At 40.9% G+C, this 26,401-nt stretch overlaps 2 protein-coding genes across 2 annotated transcripts; one reads left to right on the forward strand and one right to left on the reverse strand.

The window, feature by feature from the left end:
* Positions 1-508: 508 nt before the first annotated feature.
* On the reverse strand, positions 509-7,917 carry scyl1 (SCY1-like, kinase-like 1). Its single transcript, XM_079556951.1, has 18 exons — positions 7,744-7,917; positions 7,178-7,318; positions 6,517-6,639; positions 6,203-6,429; positions 6,006-6,096; positions 5,759-5,914; positions 5,520-5,678; positions 5,334-5,441; positions 5,132-5,245; positions 4,905-5,060; positions 4,633-4,821; positions 4,469-4,544; positions 4,202-4,387; positions 3,975-4,123; positions 2,073-2,159; positions 1,666-1,974; positions 1,467-1,545; positions 509-1,385 (listed from the first exon to the last, which is right to left on the reverse strand). Exons 1-18 carry the CDS (start codon positions 7,849-7,851, stop codon positions 1,261-1,263), a joined length of 2,583 nt encoding a protein of 860 aa, XP_079413077.1. The 5' UTR covers positions 7,852-7,917; the 3' UTR covers positions 509-1,260.
* A 14,477-nt stretch (positions 7,918-22,394) lies between these two features.
* Positions 22,395-24,965, forward strand: LOC306963565 (uncharacterized protein; the record flags this gene model as incomplete). Its single annotated transcript, XM_079557139.1, has 6 exons — positions 22,395-22,523; positions 23,225-23,253; positions 23,379-23,507; positions 23,990-24,056; positions 24,154-24,261; positions 24,375-24,965. The coding sequence occupies 6 exons, from the start codon at positions 22,395-22,397 to the stop codon at positions 24,963-24,965; spliced, it is 1,053 nt and encodes a 350-aa protein (XP_079413265.1).
* Between the last annotated feature and the right edge of the window lie 1,436 nt (positions 24,966-26,401).

Raw genomic sequence — 26,401 nt, forward strand, 5'->3', positions numbered from 1 at the left:
ATTTATGTCACACTTTATAATATTTGTACTGTTGATGCCTTTAAGACACAGACTGACAGACTGTGCTGCAAAGAATAAAGTTCTTATAGTGTTTTAAAAATGATGCAAGTTGATTTTTGCTTTTTTTCCTGTATGTGCATCTTTGATGCACACACAAAATAAATCACTGGATCTTGAGGAAAAAGACGACAAATCCAAGGGACTCTTCGGCAATTACATTCAAAAAGATTTTCAAATACATTAATGCATAACAGATGTAAAGTTGATGTAGGAAGTGCCTTGGAGTTTGTATTGTTTTTCTTGAGTTGCGATTCCCCAAACACCAAAAAGAATCTCCCACACCAATCTGCTACTGGACAATGACTTCTGAGCACATTGTATTTTTGATGTTTATAAATAATTTACTTTTCCAGCAGTCTATTTAAAGAATTAAACATGAAAGCTACTACATCGTCTTCACTTGCTTCAAAGCATCTTCTATACTATAAAATCAAAATCATGGCAAGTTAAGTAAACTGATTTAATGAAAACAGGTTCACATCCTCAGTAATACAGTATACAACCCCTCTGATATCCAGATTTGTTCAAATGAAGGCACAAATAAAGAGTAAAATGTCCTTTACTCTGAAAACATCCCAACCAGCAGTTTGTCTCGTCCTCACTTCAGGTGGAGAATGGTCTTTGAAACATATTGGCTCTTTACGGTAAACATGCACCCAAACCCTACTCTTCTTTCTGACTTTTTTTTATTTCTTACCTTCATATCCTAATTTGTATATCATTCGTGGTAAGCGGGTGTGTATGTCCAAGATCTGGACAATAAAATACACTAACTGCATTAGGTCAAATATGGTGCATGCATTGTTTTGTGACCTGAAATAAAACATTTATATGGTTCAGGATTGTTTTATGTACAGCAAAGTCAGTACATTGATAAAATTGTGAGTATTTCTGTACACTAAAACCTGCACATTTCTGTCACATAAAAGATACATAATTTGGATCGCGTCCATTAGGCCAGATGCGCCTCTCTTTCATTACGCAGTCTTTTGAGTAATGGCTGCCTGTTTGGGGCGGTCAATGGTCCAAGATCGTCTCTCCATCAACTGCACCCCTGTTCATCCAACTGTCCAGTGTCCATTTCATCACGACCGAACACAAATTAAAGCATCTCTCTGTTCCTTGCATTGGAATGTCAAAGCTCCATTGATGGGTCCCATTACGACAGCGACCTTCTTGGGTCCTCCTCTTTATCGTCTTTCAGTCCAGTTTGCGTGCACCCAGTTTGAGAGGCCCTTTATTGGCCTTCCGTTCAGCGCGCTTTGCTTCCAGCTCTTTCCTTCTCTCCTCGCGTTTTTTCTTTGATAATTCCGCTTTGCTCATACCTAGTGAAATGTAATTACGATGCAATTACAACAAGTGTACACAATGTTTCACATAAAAGATGAGCACAAATAAAAACGCACCCTGGGCACCGTCAACAGACTCCCAGCTTTCCTCACCACCCCAGTCTCCCGTCACTTCTGAGCTCCAGCCATCTCCTCCCTAAATAATACATTAGAGGTACAGTTAAAACACTACTAATGCTTCTTTTTAAGATTAGATCTCGCATACTGCTAAATACACACAGCATTATCAACTGAATAGGGCTCTCTTAGATCTCACCGTGGTCGTTATATTCGTTGCGCTTCTCTGGGATACGTTGGCAAACAGGTCATTCTGAGCTGAACCTTTGACTGTGCTCTCCCAGTTGTATTCGCTGGCTAACCGCACCCCAGCAGGCAGTGGGAGGGTCTTTGTGGATGCGGTTGTGTCTGTTTCCTCGTCCCCCCAGTCATTGCCCCAGCCTTCCTCTCCAGCAGAACTCTGGCCCTGGCCTTCTTTCTCATTGGACCAACTGTCATCTGCATCCCAACCCGAGCTGCTCCAATCAGAGCTCTGCTTCTTCACCGCAACTGATGATGCCCGACTTGTCTGAAGTTAAAGAAATAGAAAAAAGTTTGCATTATTTTAACACCATCAACCCCGTATAATCATCACATCCTATTAAGTTTCATGACATATGTTCATACTTTATCAAGAACTTTCTTTTTAGACGTTGACGTTCCAGACCAGTCTGCGCCCCAGTCATCCGACTCAGTCAGAGTTTTCTCTGGCTCCTTAAGATAAAAAGGGTTAAGGAGAAAGATAAAACGTATACACTGGGGTTAATGATGTGCACAGCTTAAAGGAATAGACCACCGTTTTTACATACTGAGATATGTTCTTACATTAGCTTAGACGAGTTCTTTAGGACCTGTCTGGTCTTCCCCCGTGCCTTCACGTAAACACAGCGCAGACGCTGTTAGCATTTGCCTCTCCTCTCCACTATAGCTCCAAACTAGGTCAAAACAGACCTAGAAACTCCGCTTAGAAAATCCACATTGTTAAATTTTCTGTAACTATACTTTGTAGTGTAACACTTCACGAAACCATATTTAAATAGGGAAAACGGGAAAAGAACTTGGCAGCTTCTATCTTGACCTTGGTTGGAGCTATAGTGGAGAGGAGAGGCTAAATGCTAACGTCGTCTGCGCTGTGTTTGCGTCATTGAAGGTACGGGTGAAGACCAGACAGGTACTAAAGAAGTCGTCTAAGCTAATGTAAGAACATATCTCAGTAGGGATGTCCCGATCCGATCACGTGATCGGAAATCGGGCCCGATCACGTGGTTACAGACTCGATCGGAATCGGACAACACCTCCCGATCAGGACTCGGATATTTATGCGTGTCCATTCTCGTTGCTTTTGATCAGATTTCGAGCTACTTTCTGTCCTCTCCCCCGGCCCAGCGCCTCTGTCACTCACTCCACCTGCTGCGTCAAACCACTCGCACCATCCGCTCAGTCCGTGTCCCCCCTTCGTCTGAGAAATCCACAAATCCACACAAGTGCCAGCGCAGGAGAACAATAACAACATCTCCGATAACCCGTGCAGAGTTTACTGTGTAGGCTAAGCGAGGAGAGAGGAATGAGAACGGACGGGAAGACAGGGCGGGGAGAGAGCGGTAAGAAGTAGCAAACAGCTGTTTTTATCGTTATTACCCTGCTACATGTGATTAACCCATGCCTACTCAGACCCGCACTGAGCAGAGAAACCCTCCTCGCATTTCTGCGGAGATGTTTAAAAGTCCGTGATGGACTCCTGCGCTCATACGTGCGCAAAAGCTGAAAGACGAGGGGAAACTTCGTCTCTATAACCTGAAAACCTCTGCCTCCTCTCTTCGCTTATCGCCGCGCTATGTTCAGGAGGTGAATTGAAGCACTTGTTGTCACTCCTGGTTGTCTTAAGCCTTTAGTAAAACACACGCACTCTGTACACGCCCACAGTAGGTGACCCGCGCTCAAGCCACGGTGAACGGCGCGCGCAGACCTCGACCCTGTCCCGGTTTTCAGGCTGGGAAATGTGGTCACCTTATATCTACTTATTAAAGAGACTGTAATCAGGTTGGCACATTTAGCTTTTGGCCAAATATATTGTGTTATTTAACTGTTTGGCCACATTACTGCAGTGTTTTTTCTGTGCTGCCAGACAGTTTTTTACATTGCAGTGCATAAAAAATGTATTGCCCAAGTTTTGTTTTCATTGCCAATCAACAAACACATTTAATAAAGAATGTGATTTTAGATCACCCTCTCTGTGTAAAACTATATTACACTGTAAAGACTAATAGTCTTGCTTACTTGAGAAAAACAGACACAGTAGAGATACTCTCTATATCCAAAACCATGAATGAAAACAAGTTGAATAATATCGTTTTTTTTCTTAATTTTTAAAATAATGTATTAGGTATCGGATCGGGACTCGGTATCGGGCAATTCTCAAAATCAAATGACTCGGACTCGGGGGCAAAAAAACCTGATCGGGACATCCCTATATCTCAGTACGTAAAAACGGTGGCCCATTCCTTTAAGTTTTAAAACGTGATCCTGTACCTCTAAACTTCCCCAGTCTTCATCCTCATCCCAGCGGTCTCCTAAAGGCTCAGGATTGTCTATGTGAACATCATTTGTCTCAGGTTCACTAGCACAGCTACGGGCTGTTGGTTGAGGCAAAGAGACTTGAAGGGGTTTGTCTTGAGAATCTGAAATAAATTAAAATCAAAAATAAAATGTAAAATCCAGCCCAATGAATCAGCCTCACAATATTGAATATTTCCTACCAACTGAAGAGGCATTGGTTGGGGTGGTGGCATCGGCTTCTGTTGAGGTCTCAGTTGCTCCACCGTCCTCGCTTCCTGGATTAGTGCGGATCAATTTTGAAGTTAGTGAGGACATGCCTGTGACGGCCCAGCCTGTCCACCCAGACGAGGCGCCTGCAGGTTGAGCGTGTGACCCCACGTCTTTCTCTACAACACATCACAGAGGAAAGGGAATGGGCAAAGCATGAGGTTATACTTTTTCTTTTTTCTTTTCAGTGTATAACACACCTATCTCATTCAGCTTGCTGGGGTCTTCTGAAACCGTCTCCAGTTTTGAAAGGAAACTTTTTATAGCTTTAAACGCCTGACAAAAATGGGACAAAGTAGCAGTTAGCCTAAAATGTCCATACTATAGGTAAAAACACTATAATAACACTATTATACATTAGTACCTGATCCCGAACACCCCTGTCTGGGTCAACTGTAATGGCACACAGAGTGGGCAGAATACGTGCAGCAATTTCTGACACACTATAATAGTTGTGGGTGGCAGCAAAGCCCAGCACACCAGCTGATCGAGAAGCTGGAAAAGGGTCCTTGGTGGCACGTGAGAAAGCCGAAATCAAGACCCGCTGTCGCGTCTAGAGAAGACAGATTGATTCATCAAGAGAAAATTTAGTTAAGAAAATATTCAAATTAAATAAACAATAACTTTATATCTTACTCCTGCATTGAGGTAGGAGGCTATCTTGCCGAGGCACACAGTTGTGTTGCACCGAATAGGACCTTGCTCATCTCGAGCTTGCAGTCGTGCAAAATGACGCATTAAATCCTGGTTCAGATTGGTCTCATTCAGTTTGGGAGCCAACAGTAACATGGACTAGGTGAGGAAAAGTAAACGTTAACTGGGTGTGTTTGATCTATTTATTCATTATAGTTACTATGAACAACCTTGACAGTTTGTTCTCGAATGGCTGGGTTTGTGTCTGTAAAACCATGAACAACGTGTGGAAAAATCTGATTATTGACAGCAGGCTCATTTAAATACTGAATGAACTGCTCCATCTGCAGAAAGATAAGCAGGTTTTAGGTTAGTAAAACGTAAAAATTAGAAAAATAAACTGGTAAAAGTGATTAATTGTGGAGTTAATACTTGTTGTAGCAGACGTATTCTCATTGCTCTGTCTGTTGAGGAAAACATCTTTACTATGACAGGGATTATCTTCTGTTGGTATTCTTCAGCAGAAAGGAACTTCCCCACCTACAGTATGGTCAGATGTTATTTGGTAAATCAAATAACGGTTTCAAGAAAAAAATATCAAACCTAAAAAAGACTCGCCTTGAAGAGAGGTGTGAGCACTACAGCTCCAGCATTTCCAAATTCAAAAGCAGTGAGGAGCTGTGGCAGGACCTTGTGTTTGCAAAAGTCCTCAGGAAATGAATCCAGATTTTCACTGAGGTCTTGGAAGAACTGCTGCTTTTCCGCGGGCTCTTTGATCTAGAATATGAAAAGACCATTGTTTTCTGCCAGACAACTTACACATAAAAAATGTGAATATGTCCAGCTAGTGTGTAGACCTGTATTTCTTCTAAAAAGAGGTTGCTTTCAACAAAACTGTTACAGAGGAATCCCCCAGGAGCTCTGCAGTTCTGCAAAAAGCGGGCAGGGTTGGGGCGAGCACGAGCGTTTGCACCGACTAGCTCGCAGTAGTGAGGGACAAGGGTCTTTGGAATCTGTGCATGGAAAGCAACAGTATATTACTGGGTGAACAAATTAATCAAAATCCGTAGTGTACTTTCCATCTGAACTATGTGCGAAACATACCTTGCCCAGTGAACGAAGTGAGGAAGTGCGTGGCAGTGGTCCATTGAATACCTCCCATATTACACAGCCTAGTCGCCATACCTCCCCTGTCCTAAAGCGTGAAAAACACTATTATACACATCATCCTTATAGCTCTTCCCAAAACCACTGTGCATTTAATATTTTAGATTGGAAGTGTTAGGGTTTAACATTCTTACCACTTCTCTCCACTGCTGTTTGACGTTTCAGGAGGGTCATATTTCTCCATATCAGGATAAACAGCTTTAGGAGCAGGAAGAGCTGTCCCACTTGCGTCACCTTGTTCAGGGGTAACATGGTCAAGAGCTCCGAGCTTCCACTCTCCAGCTCTATCCACAAAGACGGCCCACACACCCAGATTGTTGTGGAGCAGGTGGCAGTCGTTGATGAGGAAACTAAGAGCTTTCTGATTGAGAGGCATTGAAGAAGAATATTTTATCAGAAGAGTTCTGTGACATTTTAAGAGTAACTTATTGCAGTCTATAAAACGCACCACAATCTGGTGAAGACCCCATGACACCTCAAGCTCTCCCGCCCCACCCTTTTCAGCTTGAGCTTTAAGGTGGACTGCAAGTGGTGTTACCTGCTCAGTAACCAAATACAAGCTCTTCTCTGTCTATGAAAGAAGACAAATCAAGATTGTCACAGTCACACCACATGTTATTTAATACAACATGGCAAATATTGATGTTTATATTATGTGCAACCAGTTAAACAAACATGGCCATATCACAACAGTAGGCAAAAGACAAACTATTTTATGGTAACAGAAAGTTACACTTGCAGTACATGAACTATTATAGACTAAACTAGCACCTACATCGGTCGATCTGATATCACCAAGTAAGTAAGAGTCCAGGATCAATGTAAAGTTGTTTGCCCTGGACAAATGTTACAGCCAGTCAATCAGCCTAACCCTAACCCTAACATTGGTCCTGGGCAAACAACTTTGACATTGATCCTGGATCCCTAATTACTTGGTGGTATCAGGAACACCCACCGACATCATAGTTGGGTAAGGTATATAACATTTTTGCTTACCTCTAGCTAAATGAATAAGTGTGGCCAGGAAAGGCAGCACAATGTATGTGATTAACCAAATAGCCAACCAGTTCATGCTTTCTATTGTGTTTCAGCGCTCAATAGTCACACACCTCTAGACCGTCAACATAAGCCAGGATGTTCGGGTGTCTCAGGGTCTTCATGCGCTTGAACGCTGCTTTGGCGAGCTGTGTTTGTTGTTCTGATCCTTGGGCCACTTCGTAAACAAACACGGAGACAGGCTCTCCACTTGTCTGCGAAGACAGGATGACATCCCGTGAACTTGTGTAGTCGATTCTAAACTCGTAGACTAGTCATAAATAAATAGTAATACACCAAAGACAATAAGCCACAACAGCCGAACAAACATTGTAAAGAAATATAAATATCGAAATCCTTGAGGAAACCATTCACTATCCGACGTGACGTGGCGACATATACGCAGTCATTCTGAGAGTAAACAAAGCTACTCGCAAGAAACGCTAATTTTGCTTTAACAAATATACTTTTCAATAAACACAGCTTGAGTTACTATTGTTGTCTCTGTTACAAGATTTTCCCTGACGTTGTTGTGCTGTGACATTGCTACTAAAAGTAACAAAAAAATAAACATACAAAAATGACTGTGATGGAGAAGCGTTGGCTAAAGGCCTCCTAGCATTAGCATACACGACTTTACCTTTCGTTTGCCCCGGTGAAGTGTCCATATTCCGCACTTTTCTTGTGTCTCAAGGAGAATTTCATAAGCAAAATCTTTAACGGGATCCCTGGCGAAAAAGGACCACATCTCCCCTCAAACCCTCACTGCATCAAACCAAGCAAAACGCTAATCAGCCGATGGAGTCGACGTCAATTAGGTCCGTAAAAACATTTCCCGCACAAAGGTTCCGCTGCTCATACACAACATTATTTATTTTATTTGGCATGGACACTTATAAGGCCATATAGAATTGGAAGGGGAAAAAAACGACAAAATGAGATAATTAGTCCATAGATAGGGTGAATATGGGTAAAGTGGGACACTTTTTGAAAGTTCAGTTTCCACCTCATTTTTTGTTTGGACTTAAATGCCAAAGTCTTTAATGTTATATATATATTTTTAAAAGCTTTAGATGTCTATGTTACACCAGTGGAGGAAAAAAAGTCAAATGTTTAACACAGAAGCTATAATTTTGCCTGAAACATAGGTTGGTCCAATGATAAATTTTTAGAGGTGCTATTGGTAAAGTGGAACACTTGTAATTGGTAAAGTGGGACACTATTAACATGGTAATTTTTGTATTCAAAACCATTAATATTATTGTAGCAACTACTTTTATGAATATGTGAAGAGGTTATGAATAATAATAACCATTCTAATGGTTATTCTAACTAAATTCATATGTCTGATGTGCAGCCTGTGCTGTTGGTGCAGAAGGAGTCAGACATGTTACAGTGTGGAATATCTAACTGGGACCTTTGGTATAAACTAAAAACAAGAGTGACAGAACAATGGAAGAATAATATTGTAAAGTGCCTTCATCAGATTTGTTTTTGTTTATAAATGAGTGAGGAATAATCTGAAGGACATGCCCAATAAAACACATGTTAATCTGTGAACTCAGGCTGCCTTTAATTGGTGAAGTATATGGGAACAAGCATCTTTTAAAGATTTGAAAAGAAATTTACAATATAGCCGGTATTTAAAAAATAAATAAATCTACAATTAAAGACTTTAGAAACCTCAAAGAACAACTTAATGTTGAAATGTTGCTAAACTGCGATCAACAGTTCATAGTGAACAAGAGAAGAAAAATGTAGAAATGCAATCATCAGAAAACTTGATCAAAACAAGAAATATAGAGTTAAATTGATCTAATTTGAAGATGTGTGAATACAAGAAACACCTAATACCCAGGATTTTCCACAAAAATACACTGTCCCACTTTGCCAATATGAGGCTGTCCCACTTTACCAATAGCATATCGGTAAAGTGGGACAGTGATAAAATCTCTTATAAAAAATAAAAGTATAAAGAATAAGCATGTGATTTTGAGATGTTTTGTTTACAGATGCATTCCCTTATATAATTTATCAACACAAATCTGCATGTCTGTTAGTTTTAAAAAGTTATAACCTAAAGATCATAAATCCCCAAATGCTATGTCATTGGACATACCTCTGCTTTTTTACTACTTGGTGGTAGATTAGGGTTTGCCACGCCACATGAAGTGACGTTATATCCACAAAACCATTATTTAATCATCCTGCACATTCTAATTATTCCGTGTGTTTGTATTAGGCTATTAGTGATAAAATATGACACATAAAAAAATAATCATGATTAAAGTTAAGTGTCCCACTTTACCCATTGTCCCACTTTACCCATATTCACCCTACACAATGCTGTGACTTGTGACTGCCCATAGATTAGTTTAAAAAAACAACCCCACACAGCCCTCTGAGAAGACTGCACAGAGATACCCCCACTTTATGCTCATGAACGTACTTTCTCTTTTGGAGGTGCAGGGGTCGCCAGAAAATGCTTTGCTTTACATTTTTGGTGGTCCTCACTTCTTTGAAGGACTGTTTGAGAATCAAGATGTGGTTTTAGGGTTAAGATTAGGGGTAGGGTTAGGGGTTAAGGGTTCAGGGTTAGGGTGTGGGTAATACATTATGTCTATGAGTGTCCTCACTAAGATAGCAGTACAAGGTGTGTGTGTGAGTGCGTTCGTGTGTGGTTGGTGGTGGTCGGAGGGGCCAATGGCTTAGATTGGCAGCCTTGCTTCAATCATTCTACCCCGGGCTGCTGTGGCTATATACAGGTGAAACTCGGAAAATTAGAATATCGTGAATTTTTCGTCTTTGTGTGACTCCAGCCTCAGTCCACTCCTTGTGAAGGTCCCCCCACACTTTTGAATGACCTTTTCCTGACAATCCTCTCCAGATTGCGGTCATCCCTGTGGCTTGTGCTCCTTTTTCTTCCACACTTTTCCCTTCCATATGCTTTCTATTAAGGCATAATTCAAGTAAAGGGGGCCCAAACCAAGTACATATGCATGATTATAGTTTTCAGAGGGCCGGCATTCCTCTGTTTAATAATAATAATAATAATAATAATAATAATAATAATAATAATAATAATGATAATGATAATGATAATAATAATAATAATAATAATAATAATAATAATGATAATGATAATGATAATGATAATGATAATAATAATAATAATAATAATAATAATAATAATAATAATAATAATAAGTTTCAAGTTCAAGTTTAATGGTTTTGTATAGCCCAATATCACAACAGAAGTCGCCTCACAGGGCTGCACCAAACATTAAGGCAATAAAACAGAGCAATCTATATGACATTTAAAAGTTCAGGTAAATATAATGGCAAATATAATGTCAAATAGGAGGTAGCGACGAGCGGCGCGGGTGTCCCCTGTCCTTAGACTCTCCAGCACGGCAAGGAAAAACTCAAAAACCAGGCAGGAGAAAAGAGAAACCTTGGGGAAAACCACAGAAGGAGAGATCCATTCCCATGGACGGACAGGCTATAGAGACCCAGGGGCGAATAACAATAGTAATACATTTTATTTGTATTACACTTTACACATGAAAAACACATCTCAAAGTGCTACAATTGCCACAAAAAAGAACAGAACATATCAGTAGTAAAAACATGAAGCATATTAGCAGTAAAAACACAAAATAAACATACTAAGAGAAGGCCGTACAAAATAAGTGGGTCTTCAGTTTACTTTTAAAAACCTCAATAGACTGTGGTGCCCTCAGATGGTTGGGTAGGGCATTCCACAGTCGAGGTGCAGCTGCCTGGAACGCCCTATCTCCCATAGTGCAGAGTTTTGTCTTGGGGACCAGGAGTTGGTGGCTGTCAGAGGAGCGGAGCTGTCGGGTTGGTTTGTGGCTGTTGATGAGTTCTTTAAGGTACACCGGCGCGCTGCCATAGACACACTGCTAGGTCACTGGTATCCTGAACAGGAAGCCAATGAAGTTTATAGATGGGTGTGATGTGTTCAGATTTACGCACCCCCATCAGGAGATCCCAATGAGGAGTGCATAGTCGTTTAAAAATAATTAGTTTTTTTTTTACAAGCTGTAAGCCAAAATCATCAAAATTAAAACAAACAAAGCATGTCATAAGTCTATATGTCATATATTAGTTTCACATATTAAATTGAATTACAGAAATAAATGAACATTTTCACAATATTCTGTATATAGCTTACCACCACCGAGTATGGTGTGAATCAATAATGCCTGGAATTGTAAATCCAGGCTGAAAACTTTTTAGCCATGCCTATGTAACTGTGAGGCACTTTGAATCACTTAATGTGAATTGGGTTCTACAAAGCTGAGTTGCCTTATTATAAACAATGAAGCAAGGGCAAGATTAAATAATCTTCAAAAGGCATGAAGTTACATAAAAAAGAACAATCAGGTTTTATTTTAATCCATTTTCGAAATCAGAGTCAACACTAAGCCTACTTTTGCCCTTTCTTTCTTACAAAAGTCTTCCAGAGAGATTTCAGGGCTGTCTTAAGCCACAGATCTTCAATTATGTTTCAGTCAGAAGTTGGGATTGTGAGGTGTGTTGCATTACCCATTTGTAGAAGCCATTTGCATCTTCTTCACAGATGGTGTTTCTTCCTACAGAATTTGTTGGTAATTAATTGAATCCATACTTTGTTCTACCAATGAAATGTTCCCCGTGCCACTGGCTGCAATACAACCCCCAAATGATGATTGATGCACCCCCATGTTAAACAGTTGCAATGCTTTTAATCAAATTTTGACCAACTTCTTTGTCAAACGGACATTTGCTCATTCCAACATAAAAGTTATTGGCTCTATTGTCTTCAAAATGCATGAGGCTTTTCTCAATTTTATGCCAAAAGGTCTGTGTGCACTGCAGAACGTTTTGGCCAGAATGAGCAAATGTACACTTTAGTGTCTGATGGTTTTCCTGGGATCCGCAGAGGCTACTTCTCCAGTTTGGGGTTCACTGCCCCGAGTGCTGTGGCCCGTGTACACTCCACAGTGGAGAGCCACCAGCATTCTTACTTTTACCTTACTTACAGAACAGGGCTCAGTTGAAGTCCAGAGCTACCAGTTCAAAAAGAAACTGTATTTCCATGACTTAAAGCCACACTGTGTATAACATCCAATAATTAGAATAAAATACAAAAACTTATTTCATTACAGATACTTTTATTGTTGAAAAATACCTAAAAAAATATTAACATGTGTTTGCTGTGAGCGGCTCACTTCTATCAAGACCTGACTTGTAACTTCACTGGGAACCGGGGCGGGAGCTCGTCTCCATGGAGATGGCAGCCAGCCCCATGGCAAACATAGATGGTCATAAGGAGCATGTTTGTTTTGCTGGCAACCGTTTAATGCAAATCGCTACACAGTGTACCTTTAAAGTGAGTGTTTAACTATAGGTTATAATTCTGCTGTCACAAATTCATACTCGTGAGCAACAAAGCAACAAGAACAGAAATAGGCCTAACGTATTGTTTTGAAAAACAGATTGCAAGAAAATGAAGAGCTTTATTATCATTATTTTGAAGAACGTCTCCAGGGCTAGTGAGGATGCCCCAAAGGGTACCTGGGTGCCCTTGGGCATAGGGTTGGTGACCCCAGCTTTAGTGCATAGTTCTCGACTGCTGGGTTGGGACACAAAACTGGGGCGCAGAACAGTTTTCAGTGGGTTGCGGGCTTTTCTCTGAACAGAAACACTTCCCCAAATCTGTTCAAAATCAAACTTGCCTTGTTTCTGTTCAAAATCAAACTTGCCTTGTTTATGTTATAATTTCAGCCTTTTTAAAATACTTATTCTATAATAAGGTCAGCCTAAACAGTTATTTACATTATTTAACAAATGCATGCATTAATTGGGCCATGGCTTGTAATTTTAGGTAATTATGGGTCACAATACCATGGTTGAGAACCACTGCTTTAGAGTTAACTGCACCAAAAACAGGACAAAGAGCCAAATCCAGCCAAAACTGCAATCAGGCAGACAAAGCAGGAAAGAACAAATACAATCCTGCATTTATTTTGCAGCCTACAATAATGGCTTACTTAAATAGGTCACCCATTGATCTGTAATTATCAGATCTTAAGATCACAATTGAAGAGTGCTTTTGCTGATCCAAAGTTGAAGGCACAGCTTGTAGTATTAACTGTATGAAACTCATTTATTCAAACATCTGCCACAACACTGCAGCGGAGGCAGATCAGAGCTTCGTGTTCAACCCAGAAAAGGAACCAAATACGCAACATCTAGTCTCAACACATCTATGAACTACTTTTTACTAGAGAGCCTGATCTGACAAACTGCTTCTGATTAGGGTTGTGCCCACTGCAGTAGAACAGGGGTCACCAACGTGGTGCCCGCGGGCACCCAGGGGCCCTTTGGGGCATGTCCAGTAGCCCTTGGGACTTTTTCTAAAGTGTAAAACACTTCATTTTCTTGAATCTAATTCTTAAAATTACAGTTATTTCGGTTCTTGTGACTCGGCATGAGTTTAAAATAAAGCTATTTTAATATAATATGGGGTCAATATCCTATAAGTGAACAGTGTACGTTTAAGTCTTTAGGATTTGTTTTTAACTGGTAGCCCTCGAACAACTTAATGCTCTTAAAGTAGCCCTCAGCTGAAACAAGGTTGGTGACCCCTGCAGTAGAAGATACTCAACATACTAGCAACTGCATATTTTATAATGCACTTTCTATAATCAATCATTTGTTACAATAGTATTTTTAACATTCATTGACAGATACAAGGAGAATTAGTTTTTAAGACAATTTATTTTTAAAATGAGGATGAATTTAAAGATGGATAACAGTTCCTGCTGCAGGTAACATGCTCTGACAACTGTGGACTAAGACAATGAAACTGTAAAGTGCACAGGTTGGTCAAATGTGTTAAAAAGCCATTTCGCAGTTTTGATCCAGGTGTGCATTTAAGACCATGTATTACATCTGTCTGGCGATTCTTTAAACAGGCATAATTTCTCAAGTGTGGCAATACATTAGCAATTATATTATATTCCATTACAAATGCCAACAGTATCATTAAATGTCCCTCGTTCCTGAATTACTGTATGAGATTGTAAACCATACACAGTGACACCCACAGCAAACTTAAAGCGACACCGCAGGGAGTCGAACCCTGTTCCTGACAGAAGCCAGGAGTGCCACCACCGGAGTCTTTTGCTTTTTGTTGTTGCTGTATATAAAAAGGGCAAAAGCAAAACCTGAAGGAACAAAATTTTGTTCCTCCAGGAAAAGAAAACCCATCCCGCCTGGCTAATTTCCCTGCCACCACACGACGTTTCACCTGGTCACGAAGCTGAAACTAGAAAAACAAGATAACCGTTTCCCCAACCCCGAACAATTCCCCACGACACTACCATTTTTTTTAACATTTTGGTAAAACCACAATACCAGCCTCTCAGGCGCCAAGAACGCATTTCACTGGGACGCACAGGCAACACTGCAATAGAAAAAAAACAAAACAATTTAAGCTGCCCCCCCTCCCGCCCAAGTGCCCAGATGTACAGGAATGCCACCATGTAGAAGTTGTAGGTTACCACAGATTACACCGTTAGCGCTATTCTTCACACCGCCCGAATGGAACAGGCCTAAAAAGCTGCAGGTTCAAATGGCCGAGGTCACCTGGCTTGGAAGCTGACTGGGAAATCTGAAAGAAAGAGAATTTTGCCCCCCCCACCCAATACCCTAAACACATCTACTGCAATGTTTGACGACTTAATGAAGATTCCACATAAATGTTATGCAGTGCTGTGTGCATGCAAAAATGTTAAACATTTAAGCCGTGGTATGTTAAAAGAAACTCAAACTGAAATTACTTAACTCAGAACCCATGAAAGTGTTGTGATGCATTATTAGCGGTACAAGCGGCAGCTCTTGATCTTAGTGCAAGTGGTTTCTCAGAACTCCATTACAGGTTAGGGAATCCCAGATGCCAAATAAAGAGATTGGGCAATTTGACCTAAGAAAACCAAGGACAAAGAAAGGGCACACAGACAAAGAGACTCCTGCAGGGTACATCGGGGGAATTTAAGCTCAAGCGCAGAGGGTTGATACTTCATTCAGGGACAACACTGGCTGACAGCTTCCACAGACGGCTTTACATTCAGATGCAGGCGAGATCAGAGGGGACAGACGCAAATGATCTGAAACAAAGAGTGATCTACAAGACACACCCACCACGCAACACTTGAAAAGATTTGAGTGCTACTCATCGAAGTTTCAGATGCAAAGCATTAGGGCCCATAACGGCCAAAGAGGAATCTAGTAAAGCATTGTTACAAATGATTGGAGGATAACAGAGCTAGTTCTAAGATCTCATTGTTAATTCCAACATTGCAGAAGTTTAATTTTCGACAAATATGTCAAAGCTTACTATGTTCCGGGCAGAAAGTCTTCATTCGGGCTTCTATCAGTTTTCTGGAAGAGAATTGAACGAACACACCCAAAAGCAGACCCTAATGCAACACATTTGCATTGCTATAGAAAGATGCCAATCTGTGCAATGCACAAGCTAACTAAGGTCACACAGTTGCATGACCGTTTGATATATTTCCTGCCACATGCACAGTTGCACAAGGGCTATAGTCTGATGTTTAACCTGACTTGTCTGACCAAACGGTTTGTTTCTGGGGCTTTATGGCAGCAGTCCAATTTTCTCAGAACGTGATCCTCTGGAAAATTCTGTAAGAAATAAAAAAAAAAAGGACAAGCTCCCCTACCCCCGCATCTCAATCATAGAACTCACCATTGTTATCCTTACCAAATGCTTTACTGCAGATATCAAAATTAGTGTTCCATCAAATTTTAGACTCAAGACCATGTACTTACGTACAACTGGCCTCCTGCTTAGCAATGACGCTCAATTTAAACTCTTCTAGAGTTGATTTTTCTTTCAAAATTAAACATTTGATGGATCCCACTTATCTGCCTTCACTTCCACTTTGAATAGACTTGACACTCGACACCCAGTCACGTCCGTGCTCTACAAACTTTAAGTTACCTGAAAAGCATAAGAGAAGCTCCCCACACAAGCCCCCAAAAGAACAAATGCATACCAAAATTTGTATTCAATCACAACAAGCTATGCATTTATTATGCAATTAGATCCTTTACAGATAGTTCACTCATTGTATCTTAAATACAAAGCATTGTAACTAATTGCAAAGGAGGAGCAATGGAGGCACTTTGCCAGACAATGAATGTTAAAAATGTAAAACATTTGGTGACCTTACGTGATGTTCGATGTGCAATGCAACTTGTACAAACATGAGTTCCTCATGATCTCAGGGTATTGGAGCGCACAGGACACAGCACACTGAAAAAGTGCAAAGAGAAGGCCTATCCCCACAATTCCCAATCCCAAAAAAAGACAACTCCTTGACAATTACAGCAATAACTGTTAAGCTACTTAGCTCAGCAAAGTCCCCAAGATTATCCTTTGCCAGAAGAAACGGTTAAACCTGGGCCTGAACGTGAAGGGGTCCTTCCTTTATCGACTGGAGATGTGGGCTTGAATGCAGCTTTTGATTGTGGGCCTTTAACCTTATCTGCAAGAGTCACAAGTACAGATCCCCCTCCCAAACCCCAAAAGGCAAAAAAGGTTCTACAGAATTACAAGAGCTACAAATAAAGAGACTTGTTACCGAGCTGATGGGAATAACAGCTTCTGGCTACATCTTGAAGACTATGAAATTGGCGAGGCTATGCTGCGAAGCGGGAGTCCACTTGGATCTTGATGCACCTGGGTATGTCTTAACCATGCCAGTTTGATTTGGGTAGCACGAGCTGTAAAGTCTAGGGAGAGATTGATTAACTCCCACAAGCCCCCCCCTCCCATTACCCAGAAGAATCATACCCGATACAAGACTAAACAGTTGTATACAAGTTTAAATACCTTCCTACAAGTTCAAAACCAGATAAGAACCAATCCAATCCACTGCACTAAGAATAAAAGAAGCTCGACTGGTACCAAGCGGCTACGACAGGGGAGATTCTGTAGTTGGTCAGCAGTACGGGCGCAAGCCTGCAAAAAGAGAACTCGGAAGACTGTTTAAATACCCCCACCCCACCCCCCCCATCACAGCTACTTAACTCAATGTACAGGATTTTTACACCCACATGTACATCTCATGCATTTGTTTCACAGGTGGCAATTGTTGAGGCTTATCTGAACACTGAAGGTTGTAGAGCCATAACCTCTAGGGGGCGCAATCCTGGTACATGCCAACGCTGACAACCTCTGCGGACGATCTACCGAACGACAAGACGCCATTGTGCCGGGGAACTACTTCTGTTTGCAGGGGGTAGAGACGTCCCAATACAGTTGTTCCTCTTGCCACCACACTACCAAGGCATTCACGACAGCAGACACCAACACTCATGTCACAGCAAAACCGGAGGGCGTGGTACAAACGAGCTACGCGGCTTGCCTGTGAAAAGGAAGAAAAAAGCTGTGCGAGAAATTGTATTCTGTACATTTTTCCTAAAATCTAATGTTGCTGACAGAGATACCTCCACCCAACATACAAACCCAAGCCTCGCTGTAAGTTGTGAAGCTAAGATCACCCTGCCCACCCGCTGGCTGGCTTGACTGGGATAGCTGCCAATCTGGTCCTCGATGTTGCTGCTACACTGCCACTCAGCTTTGGCTCCCTCTGATGTACCCAGGAAGACTGACGAATGCTGGCCTCTGCTGGTCTGATTCCGTCTGCACTGCTGGTCCCTTGATCCTCTCTATGCCCTCTGGTCCTGTCCTGCCTGGCTCCACTGAAGTCCTCTGGTCCTGTCCTGCCTTGCTCCACTGAAGTCCTTCCTCTGGTCCTGTCCTGCCTGGCTCCTCCTGGCTCCGGTCCTCCCCACGTCCCGGCTTCCTGCTGGTCCTGCGATCTTCTAATAACTAAGTCCATTTCCCCATTAACTCAGTCCATGCCCCCCCCAATAACTCAGTCCATGTACTCTCACCAAAAAAAAAAAAAAAAAAAAAAGTCCATATTTGTTGTGCGCTATGTAAAAATGTAACAAATATCAAACATTTCTTAAATCACTGGAAAAATCCACTTTTCACCACAAGGATTACTGGAAAAGATTTGTCAAATAAGCAAAATAAGAAACTACCCGAGCTCAATAGAAATTGGATCACTCACTAATCTTTGGTTGAATGCCAAAAACACAAACAGATTTAGGCAATAACTCGAGGTCAAACCACAAAAATGCCTCCATTATAATCATACAAAAGGTAATGGTCTAATTAATGTAACGGACATGAAGGAAAAATGTGTATAATAATATCTCTCAGTTTAAAAAAATATACAATCTTAAAAAGTTGCATTTTGAAAAAACGGCTTTTTTTTTTTTTTTTTTTTTTTTTTTAATGCCAGTCATCATGACTAACTCGTGGCATGAGTGTAACATGCGCCTTGGGCTACAGGAGCAATACATATGACGCATCAAACTAGCCAACCACAATCCATGTAGAGCCCATTACGTCACGGCTTCCATTTTAAAGTGACGACCGTTAACGACCATGTAAGGTTTAAAAAATCGCATCATTTCAAAAATAAAACAAGATTAGGAATGCTATGAAAATGCCTTTGTAATCGAATACCACTGAACGTTAGCCATAAAAAAGCAAAACCTACACATCAGATGACAAAACAATGATATTTTGACTGGTAGAAGATAACAGTTAAGACGCGATTTAACAACAGCGAAAGAAGAAAAAATAAATCACAAAATAAATCACAAAATGACCGTTGGTAAAAGAATAGAGGTAGCGTTAACCGCCCAGTTCTAAATGTAACCTTACAGCAGTAACGGCTAAAACACGCCAGAGACTGAAAGCTTAAAAAACAAATAAAACCTAAATAATACAACAATCAAGGTTCAAAGTAGCTAACCAACAAATTCAAGAATAACAAGGCATATAAAACCTGCACCGCAAAGCTCATGAATCTAGGTCGCGTCAGAGTAGAGGAATCTGAAATGGCGTCGTCTCTTTTCTATTTATACCCTGCCATGGGAGTGGAATGGGTATATGTATTCATCCGCGAAAGAAAAAAACAAATAGATCGTTACGGCCTTACTGTGAAAAATATTTCCTGCCTCGGATCAATTAAGCAATACATATTTCTTACACCGTAATGCTTTACTGCAATGATTGTTTTAACGATCTAAAGACGCTACAAATAGCGAGACGCGTAGAAACGGTAAAGCTTTAGTATTACGTCACACAATGCGCCGTTGTGCGCGGATGAGTATTTGCTTTCTGCTGCATGTCCTCAACCGGATAAAACCAGCTTGAATGTCTCGGAACTACTTCCATTTATTTGGGCCTTGTTTGTTCCAAAAACCTTACACCATAACAGACGTATGTGATTTTTGTTGCGTTCATTGATAGCACATTTGATAACGCACGATGGCCTAAATTTTACATATGTGTATTCTGATTGTTGCTTGCCTTGTGTCAGCAATCATCTGTCCTGATCATTCTTAACCGTGAGGCTAGCTATAAAGTAAAGCAAACAAACACTCAAATTCTAATCATGTCCAAAAACTCAAGGAAGTTAGTTGATATCAAAAATATGGTGGAAAATTACCAAAACTTTCCAGGTTTCGAGTGTAGTTCCATTTTTGATTGCCAGAGGGCGAAATTGTGTACTGTACAGTTGTTCCCGGTTGTTACGTGCCAGTGCTCACGCCTCATTTTCACATGTCCACGGAGGTTTCGATTGGTCTCAGTAAGGTAATGCCTTTTGACAATGTGGACCAGCTGTTCGGCCAACAATGCAACACACATAGATGGGCCTTATCCATCTAAAATGATCAACAACACATGCGAAAATTAATACAGGCTGTGAAAACGTGCTCTGCGTCAACTGATTAGATTACGTCAGATATAACTAGAATTCTAAGGAAATTCATTTGACAGGAGTAGAAGAATTAACTCACACACTTTAAAACTAAGTTAGTATGTCCTAAAATATAAATTAATACAGAATACTACAAGGATGTGCAAAAGTTAGGGGTTCCTCCTTGCTGATGAGGGAAGAGTTGAGCTCTGTGCTGCAGTTTAGGCCTGTGTGTGATGACCTAATATTGATTAAAGATTTTCTGGAGTTGTTGACCAGTAAGAGCTAGCCTGTCAGAGTAAATGTAAATTCATCAAAGACCTGGAGATGTTGGCCTTTCAGATCACACCTCTAGGTACAATAGTATAAGGCTATCATCAATATCACCAACTGTTTGCGTTATCCTAAGTTGCTTTATTTTGTACACAGATGTTAATGGATATTCTTATGGCCCACATTAGAACAAATAAATAAAATCCTATTTGTATGAAGGACAGGTATTCATACTGGGGTCAGAGAACATAGGTCTGGATTGCAGTCAGTCCTATGTGCAAACAAACCACTGTCACATTAATGATTTATAAACACTGTTGCTGGCATTTTTTATTCTTATTTTTTGGCCGGGACAGTGCACGTTAATGAACACGAATAAAGGTAAATTGTAGAGTGCTTTCATAAGGTAGGCAAGTCATTTGTATATCTGAAGGGAAGAAAAGCTACAATACAGACACACCGCATTGGAGTACTTGGGGTTATTAATTTTGGTATAGATCTGCTGCAGGGTGTTTGTTCGATTGCCTGCTTTGCTATGAGGACAAAGGTCTTTTGCGCTCTCATACGGTTCAGTGAGCATCTGGTTGTTACATCCGATATACAAAAAGCCAGGCACCCACCCCAGACTTTTACATTTTCGTTCACCGGATCGCATTGTAACGACAGGCACGGGGTAGAGACACATTGGCAAGTTCTTTGTAGGCGGAAACTTCTAAATTACTCCTAAACATTTGAGGACTTGATTGCTTATGCGTTGTAGAGCTAGCTAATGGATAAATATTTTAAGCCTGTTCATTGTCCTTCTGATCCAGACAAGAGCAACCAACATCCCCGCCACCACTACCACCAACAGGATCCTCGGGCAGACAGGTAGGACAATACATTTTCATAATGAGTGCATGTGGGGGGTATTGTTTTATGTTTCGTTATTTCTGTTTTCTTGTATACTCAAACAGTTGGCTGTGGGTGAGATTTTTTTCACATCTGTTTCTGTTTCCTAGATACATCACACGTGGCTACACAAATAACACAGATGAGAGTTCTGGGCATTGCTCTCAACAACGTGGTCACCATTTCCAAAACAGCATTTGCTCTGATGAAAATGAGTTTGATTATGACAACTCCAGGGCTCAAGTAACTCTGTCCAGAACATCTTCTTCGTCCCTCACATCTTCATCGTCGTCATCCTCTACTTCCTGGTACACAGAGGCGAGCTTAAACGACACCTTTACACGGCGTCATGCAGAGCGACCTCCGCATTCCCTTTCCTGTTCCAATATCCACGAGGCCCGCAGATTGTACCAGCAAGACAACGCCACTGATCCCGTCGTCTTTGCCGCCGTGAAGCATGGAAGCAACAGGAGTGTGTACAGTGAAGCGAACAGAGCATCAAATAAAGGAAAGCAGGTTTTTGCTCCTCTCGATCGTAGCCACAGTCGAAGTGCTGATGGATTTGCGCAAAGGGAGGATAGAAAAGTTGCAAAGAGTCATTTGAACCGCAGTCTGGGTTTTAATAAAGAGGACATTATGCTGGAGGTCTCCAAAGGCCCAAAGAGAACGGTATCCTCATGCCAAATTCCAAGCAAAGGCATTTTAAAGAACAGGGAGTCACACTTGGACATCCGTAAGGCTAAATCAATGGAAGTGCTGTCCTCAGTTACTAAGGAGCAAAGTTTTGTGGATCAGAAAGCTAAGGGCTCTACTAAATTTGACATGGAGAAGGCAAGGGAGAATTTTGTTCAAGAAAAGGTTAAGTTCTCAGCATTTTTGGATGAAATCACCAAACAGGTTATTAGTCCATCAGATCTAAATACCTTGGGTTTGAATGCTAACAAAACTACAGGCCTTGCTCCAAATGAACCACCTTATGAGCCACCAGATGCCCCAAAGCCCCAGCTTCCACCAAAGAAACACAGAGAGAGCTCTGTGGAGGGAAATGGACAGAAATGCCAAAGCAAACATGTAAAACCAGCTCCCAAAAGCACTCACAAACATTCTGAACCAGGTAAATTTGACAAACATAGCTCCTATGCCGGAATGAACCACCACAGGAGCCCTCCTCATCACAGCACTCATAACAAAACCTGTGAAGATAGAAGGCCGGGATATAGCAAATCGGGTCTTCACCTAACTGATGGTACCAGCACCAGTCCTGAGCTCATTCAGCCCAGACATCATCATAAACCACAGCCCGCACCCCGAAACCCTCTCTCACATGAACAGCACAGAGCGCAGTGCCTGCCCGCCTGTCCCACAGCACCAGGTTTGGGCTCTGAATCCTCATCCAGTAAATCTGACTCATCCAGGACCAGAGAGACAGTTTCCACAGCAACTAGTTCTGAACTGAGTGGCTGTTACCATTCACAACACGCAACTCGCTCTGAACCCCGCCAGGTGAGTGCCCATTTGGGGTCTTAAATCTAGTGTTCACCGTCTGTTTATAAACAGTTTATACACTACACACGTGTACTGCATTGAGATGACAGTAAAAACTTGGATCAGTCAGTACCTCAGAAATGGTGCAGAGCTGTTGCAGAGGCAGTCAGGCTGAGTCAGAGGCTGCGGGGGATGGCCTTACACAAGATAAGCTGAGTCATTCTCCCAAAGCAGCAATGGCAGCAAAGTCCTTGCATTAAATTCATAAATTCACATATACAGGAGTGTAATTGTAAATCTCGGCACACAACACTCATTGCTTACAGTAAACTCCATTTCCCAGAATGTCATATTTTCCTATATGTGTTGGATTTCTTTTTTAGTGATGTCCTGCTGGGTAACAGCTTATAACTTACTGGACATACTGTATATTCACACTTTATCGGTGTCTGTCACTGAGAAACTGACCCCACAACAGGCTTAACTAGGTTAATTTAATTAAACTGCTGTTTGATGTTGATCATGTTTATTTAGATAGTATTGAAAAAATATTGAAAATAATATGAGAACTGTCTTGTGTTTCATTAGGGAACACACTGTGAGGCTGACCATCTCCAGTAAGTAATTAATATAATATTATGAATTAATTCTTGTTATTTAGGCTTGTTGTTATTTAGGTTTATATTGGAGATTGTGTCTTTATAAGAAACTACTACACAACATTAACATAATGTGCATTTAGGGCCTTGAAGGAGGAGAATGCAGACCTCCATCAAAACCTGCTGCAGACTGTGGTGTGCATAGAGAACCTAGAGGCTGAGCTGCAGCACACCAGGGACGAACTCATCCATGTAAAAGAAAAGTATAAAAGGTTTGGGCCAACACAACAGTAAACTAAATTGCTTTGGACATGGGAAACCTTTGTATGTAGTTTATTGATTTGGTGTTGCTGACACGTCACAACAGTGTATAAGTGCAGAGATGTAGCATTGACATCACCACCCTGCTGCTGCTTCATGATCAATAAATAGCCATTGTGTAAATCTATTGTCTTACACGGCTTTTATGGAACAATTGACCAGTGGAACAGACAGTTGTAGAGAAGTTTAAAAACAAGTGCCTGTCCTGTTCCAAGAACAATATTCCCTTGCGAATATAGAATTTCGTTGGCTATAGAGTTTCGACAATAAGTTACATTTACATATGTCTGCATTTTTTTTTCACCAAGATGCTAAACTTTCTATCACTCTTGGGAGACTGGTCTAAAAAAAGTTTGCTTTTATTTTGGTTTTGTATTTTGGCCTAAACCACAGAACCACTTTGACGTGTCTATTTTGTCTAATTGTTTTGTAGCCTTCTTGAGTCGCACAGTGGCCCACAGCAAGTCAATCACCTCGTTCAGGACCATTTGCATGTAGAGGTAAGGAAACACGTTAAGAGAGGGTTTCAGTCAGCCTCAAGATTCTTGGTATTCACATGTAAATGGGGAGTATTTTAATGAAAGTGTGTGATTTCAGGCAGAAACCCTGAACAATGAAAGGCAGTACATGTTCACCCGCGTGGCCCAGCTGAGCTCCGAGCTAGAGGCAGCACACAAAACCATTGCAGCCCTGGAGAACATTAATGTAAGTACACTGCCATCTACTGGAATTCCATGGATTGATGGATTCTATTTTTTGTTGTCAGCTCTATCTTCTCCTAACGTCTAATATTTTATACACATCTCACATAACTCAAGGTGCCAAATTTGATGAAGGAGTTATTGGAGAAGCACCTCTACACGTCTGCTGGGGCCAAACCACAGTATATGTCAGAACCCACTGCCTTCAGCCAGTTGAATACTTCACCAAGAACAGACCCGAAAGTGGAAGGACTCTCACTGCATGATTGGTTGTCTAAATCCACATCAGGGCCACAGCGACCCACAGCCTTCAATCCAGTCACACATGGCTTGTCAAACACAGAAAATCAAAGCTGCATTTCAGGATCACTCTCCCCTTGCAGCTCACATTATGGAGCACCTGACACCAACACTGCATTTTATAACAAAATGGCTGCTGGCTTAGCTCCAGCAATTCAACCTGTGTGTGTAAAACCATTGCTGAGCACAACAGCTGACACACCACAACCAAGTGTCCAACAAGCCTTTGTTGGTGGTGACAACTGTGCAGGGCCGGAAGGGGTGAAACTAGTGCAAGCAGAACAGGCGGCTGTGACTGCCCTGTCAGCCCAGCAGATCCTCAATGATTTTATGCAGCAGCTGCAGGCGCGAAACGAGTCTGACAGAGATAGCACAGAGCACAGGGCAAGTGAGACACTGAAAAATTAGATTTGCTGAGCAGGTTGTGCTATAACAACGCAGTATTTTCCAAACTTTGTCTATTACGACCAACATATTGTACAAACGATATGCTTTTAACATAGGCTACATAATGTATATAGGCCTAACTTGCTGAATCAAAATTTCGAAATAACAAACTTAGATTATATTTTTTGAGGTGAGGATAAGGCAAGGGACTTTAAACTGACTCTGAGGAAGCAGAAAGCCAAGCATCTGTTTGCTGGTGTTTGCTCAATGGATCGGGAGGCTTTCATCCTGGTCTGTAGCCACTGTATATTTATCATTTATTTTATTAGCTTTCTTTTATTTTTGAAGCGGGGCTAAGCTGCGGTCAAACCCCGGGAAGGCCGTTAGCTGAGCAAGAGACACTAAATAAAAATGAAGATTAAAAAAAAGATAAGCAAGAGAAAGTTGATTAGAATACAAGGATTTATAAGCATTGTATAATTTAAAGAAAATGTCTGCCACCTTTCTAATGAGCCACTGTACTTGTTCTCATCACTTGTTCTACCTCACTTTTTTTCTCTTTGCGCTATGCTTCATGTTGAGCTATTCCCTTCTCCTCAAGATGCCCAAACCACACTTTATGTTGTCATGTCTATGACTCATTTATTGTCTTGTGCTTGTAAAATTGTTTGTCTGCATGATGGGTCTTTGTACCTTGTAGGAAACACTACTGTGTAAAGTATAGATAATTATGGTTTGTTGTATATATATTTAATTTTGTTTATTATCTTTGACCATTTGGCTGTTCAAAGTTGAATCCAGAATAACATTATGAGATTGATATAAAGTCTTAAAAGTTCTAAACGTCACTATATTGCTGTATAAAGACTGCAATTCCTTGTAGTTTGCATTAATAATTTAACCTTATATATGCTGTGGCTCTTGTAGCTTTATTTGTTTTGAAACTTGTAATGTATAATGACAACCTACTGCAGAGTATTTTACATTGCATAATCTTACTGTACAGAAACAAAAATATGTAATCAAAGGGGGGGTGGACTCATGTAATATACTGTTTTGATGTAATGGAAAGTTGATGGTGTCAAAAAGTCTGCTTATGATGTAAAAAGTGAACAGATAATGCTATGCCATTTGCCAATTATGTGTTTTGCCCATATGTAGTATTAATAAAAACATTTAAGAAAGTTATATTAAAAATTAACAAATGTGTTTGAGCACCACTGTACTTTACCTAAAACCTGTGTCTGAATAAATATTCAAACATCAAAACGTTCTCTAATGTGGTCTTTGTAACTTGCGTTTGTATCATCTAAACGTTCTTTAAATGTGTTGTTTATTAGCCCAATTGTTGCCAAAGGGAAGTTCATGTTTCAGGCATTATTTCCCTCCATCTACATTTGATGGAGGAGGTGAGGATGGACTCGATGATGGCCGTGTAGAACTGCACCAGCATCTTG

Source organism: Gobius niger (assembly GCF_951799975.1).
Source record: "Gobius niger genome assembly, chromosome: 5".
NCBI lineage: Eukaryota > Metazoa > Chordata > Actinopteri > Gobiiformes > Gobiidae > Gobius > Gobius niger.

What these genes read in the sequence shown, in the direction of transcription:
- scyl1 (XM_079556951.1), bottom strand. Translation starts at nt 7,851, where the DNA reads ATGTGGTCCTTTTTCGCCAGGGATCCCGTTAAAGATTTTGCTTATGAA. An exon ending in CTTATGTTGACGGTCTAGAG is followed by an intron (nt 6,640 to 7,177) that starts GTGTGTGACTAT and finishes CTTCTTTCATAG; the next exon opens with ACAGAGAAGAGCTTGTATTT. An exon ending in AACCAATGCCTCTTCAGTTG is followed by an intron (nt 4,124 to 4,201) that starts GTAGGAAATATT and finishes AATTTATTTCAG; the next exon opens with ATTCTCAAGACAAACCCCTT.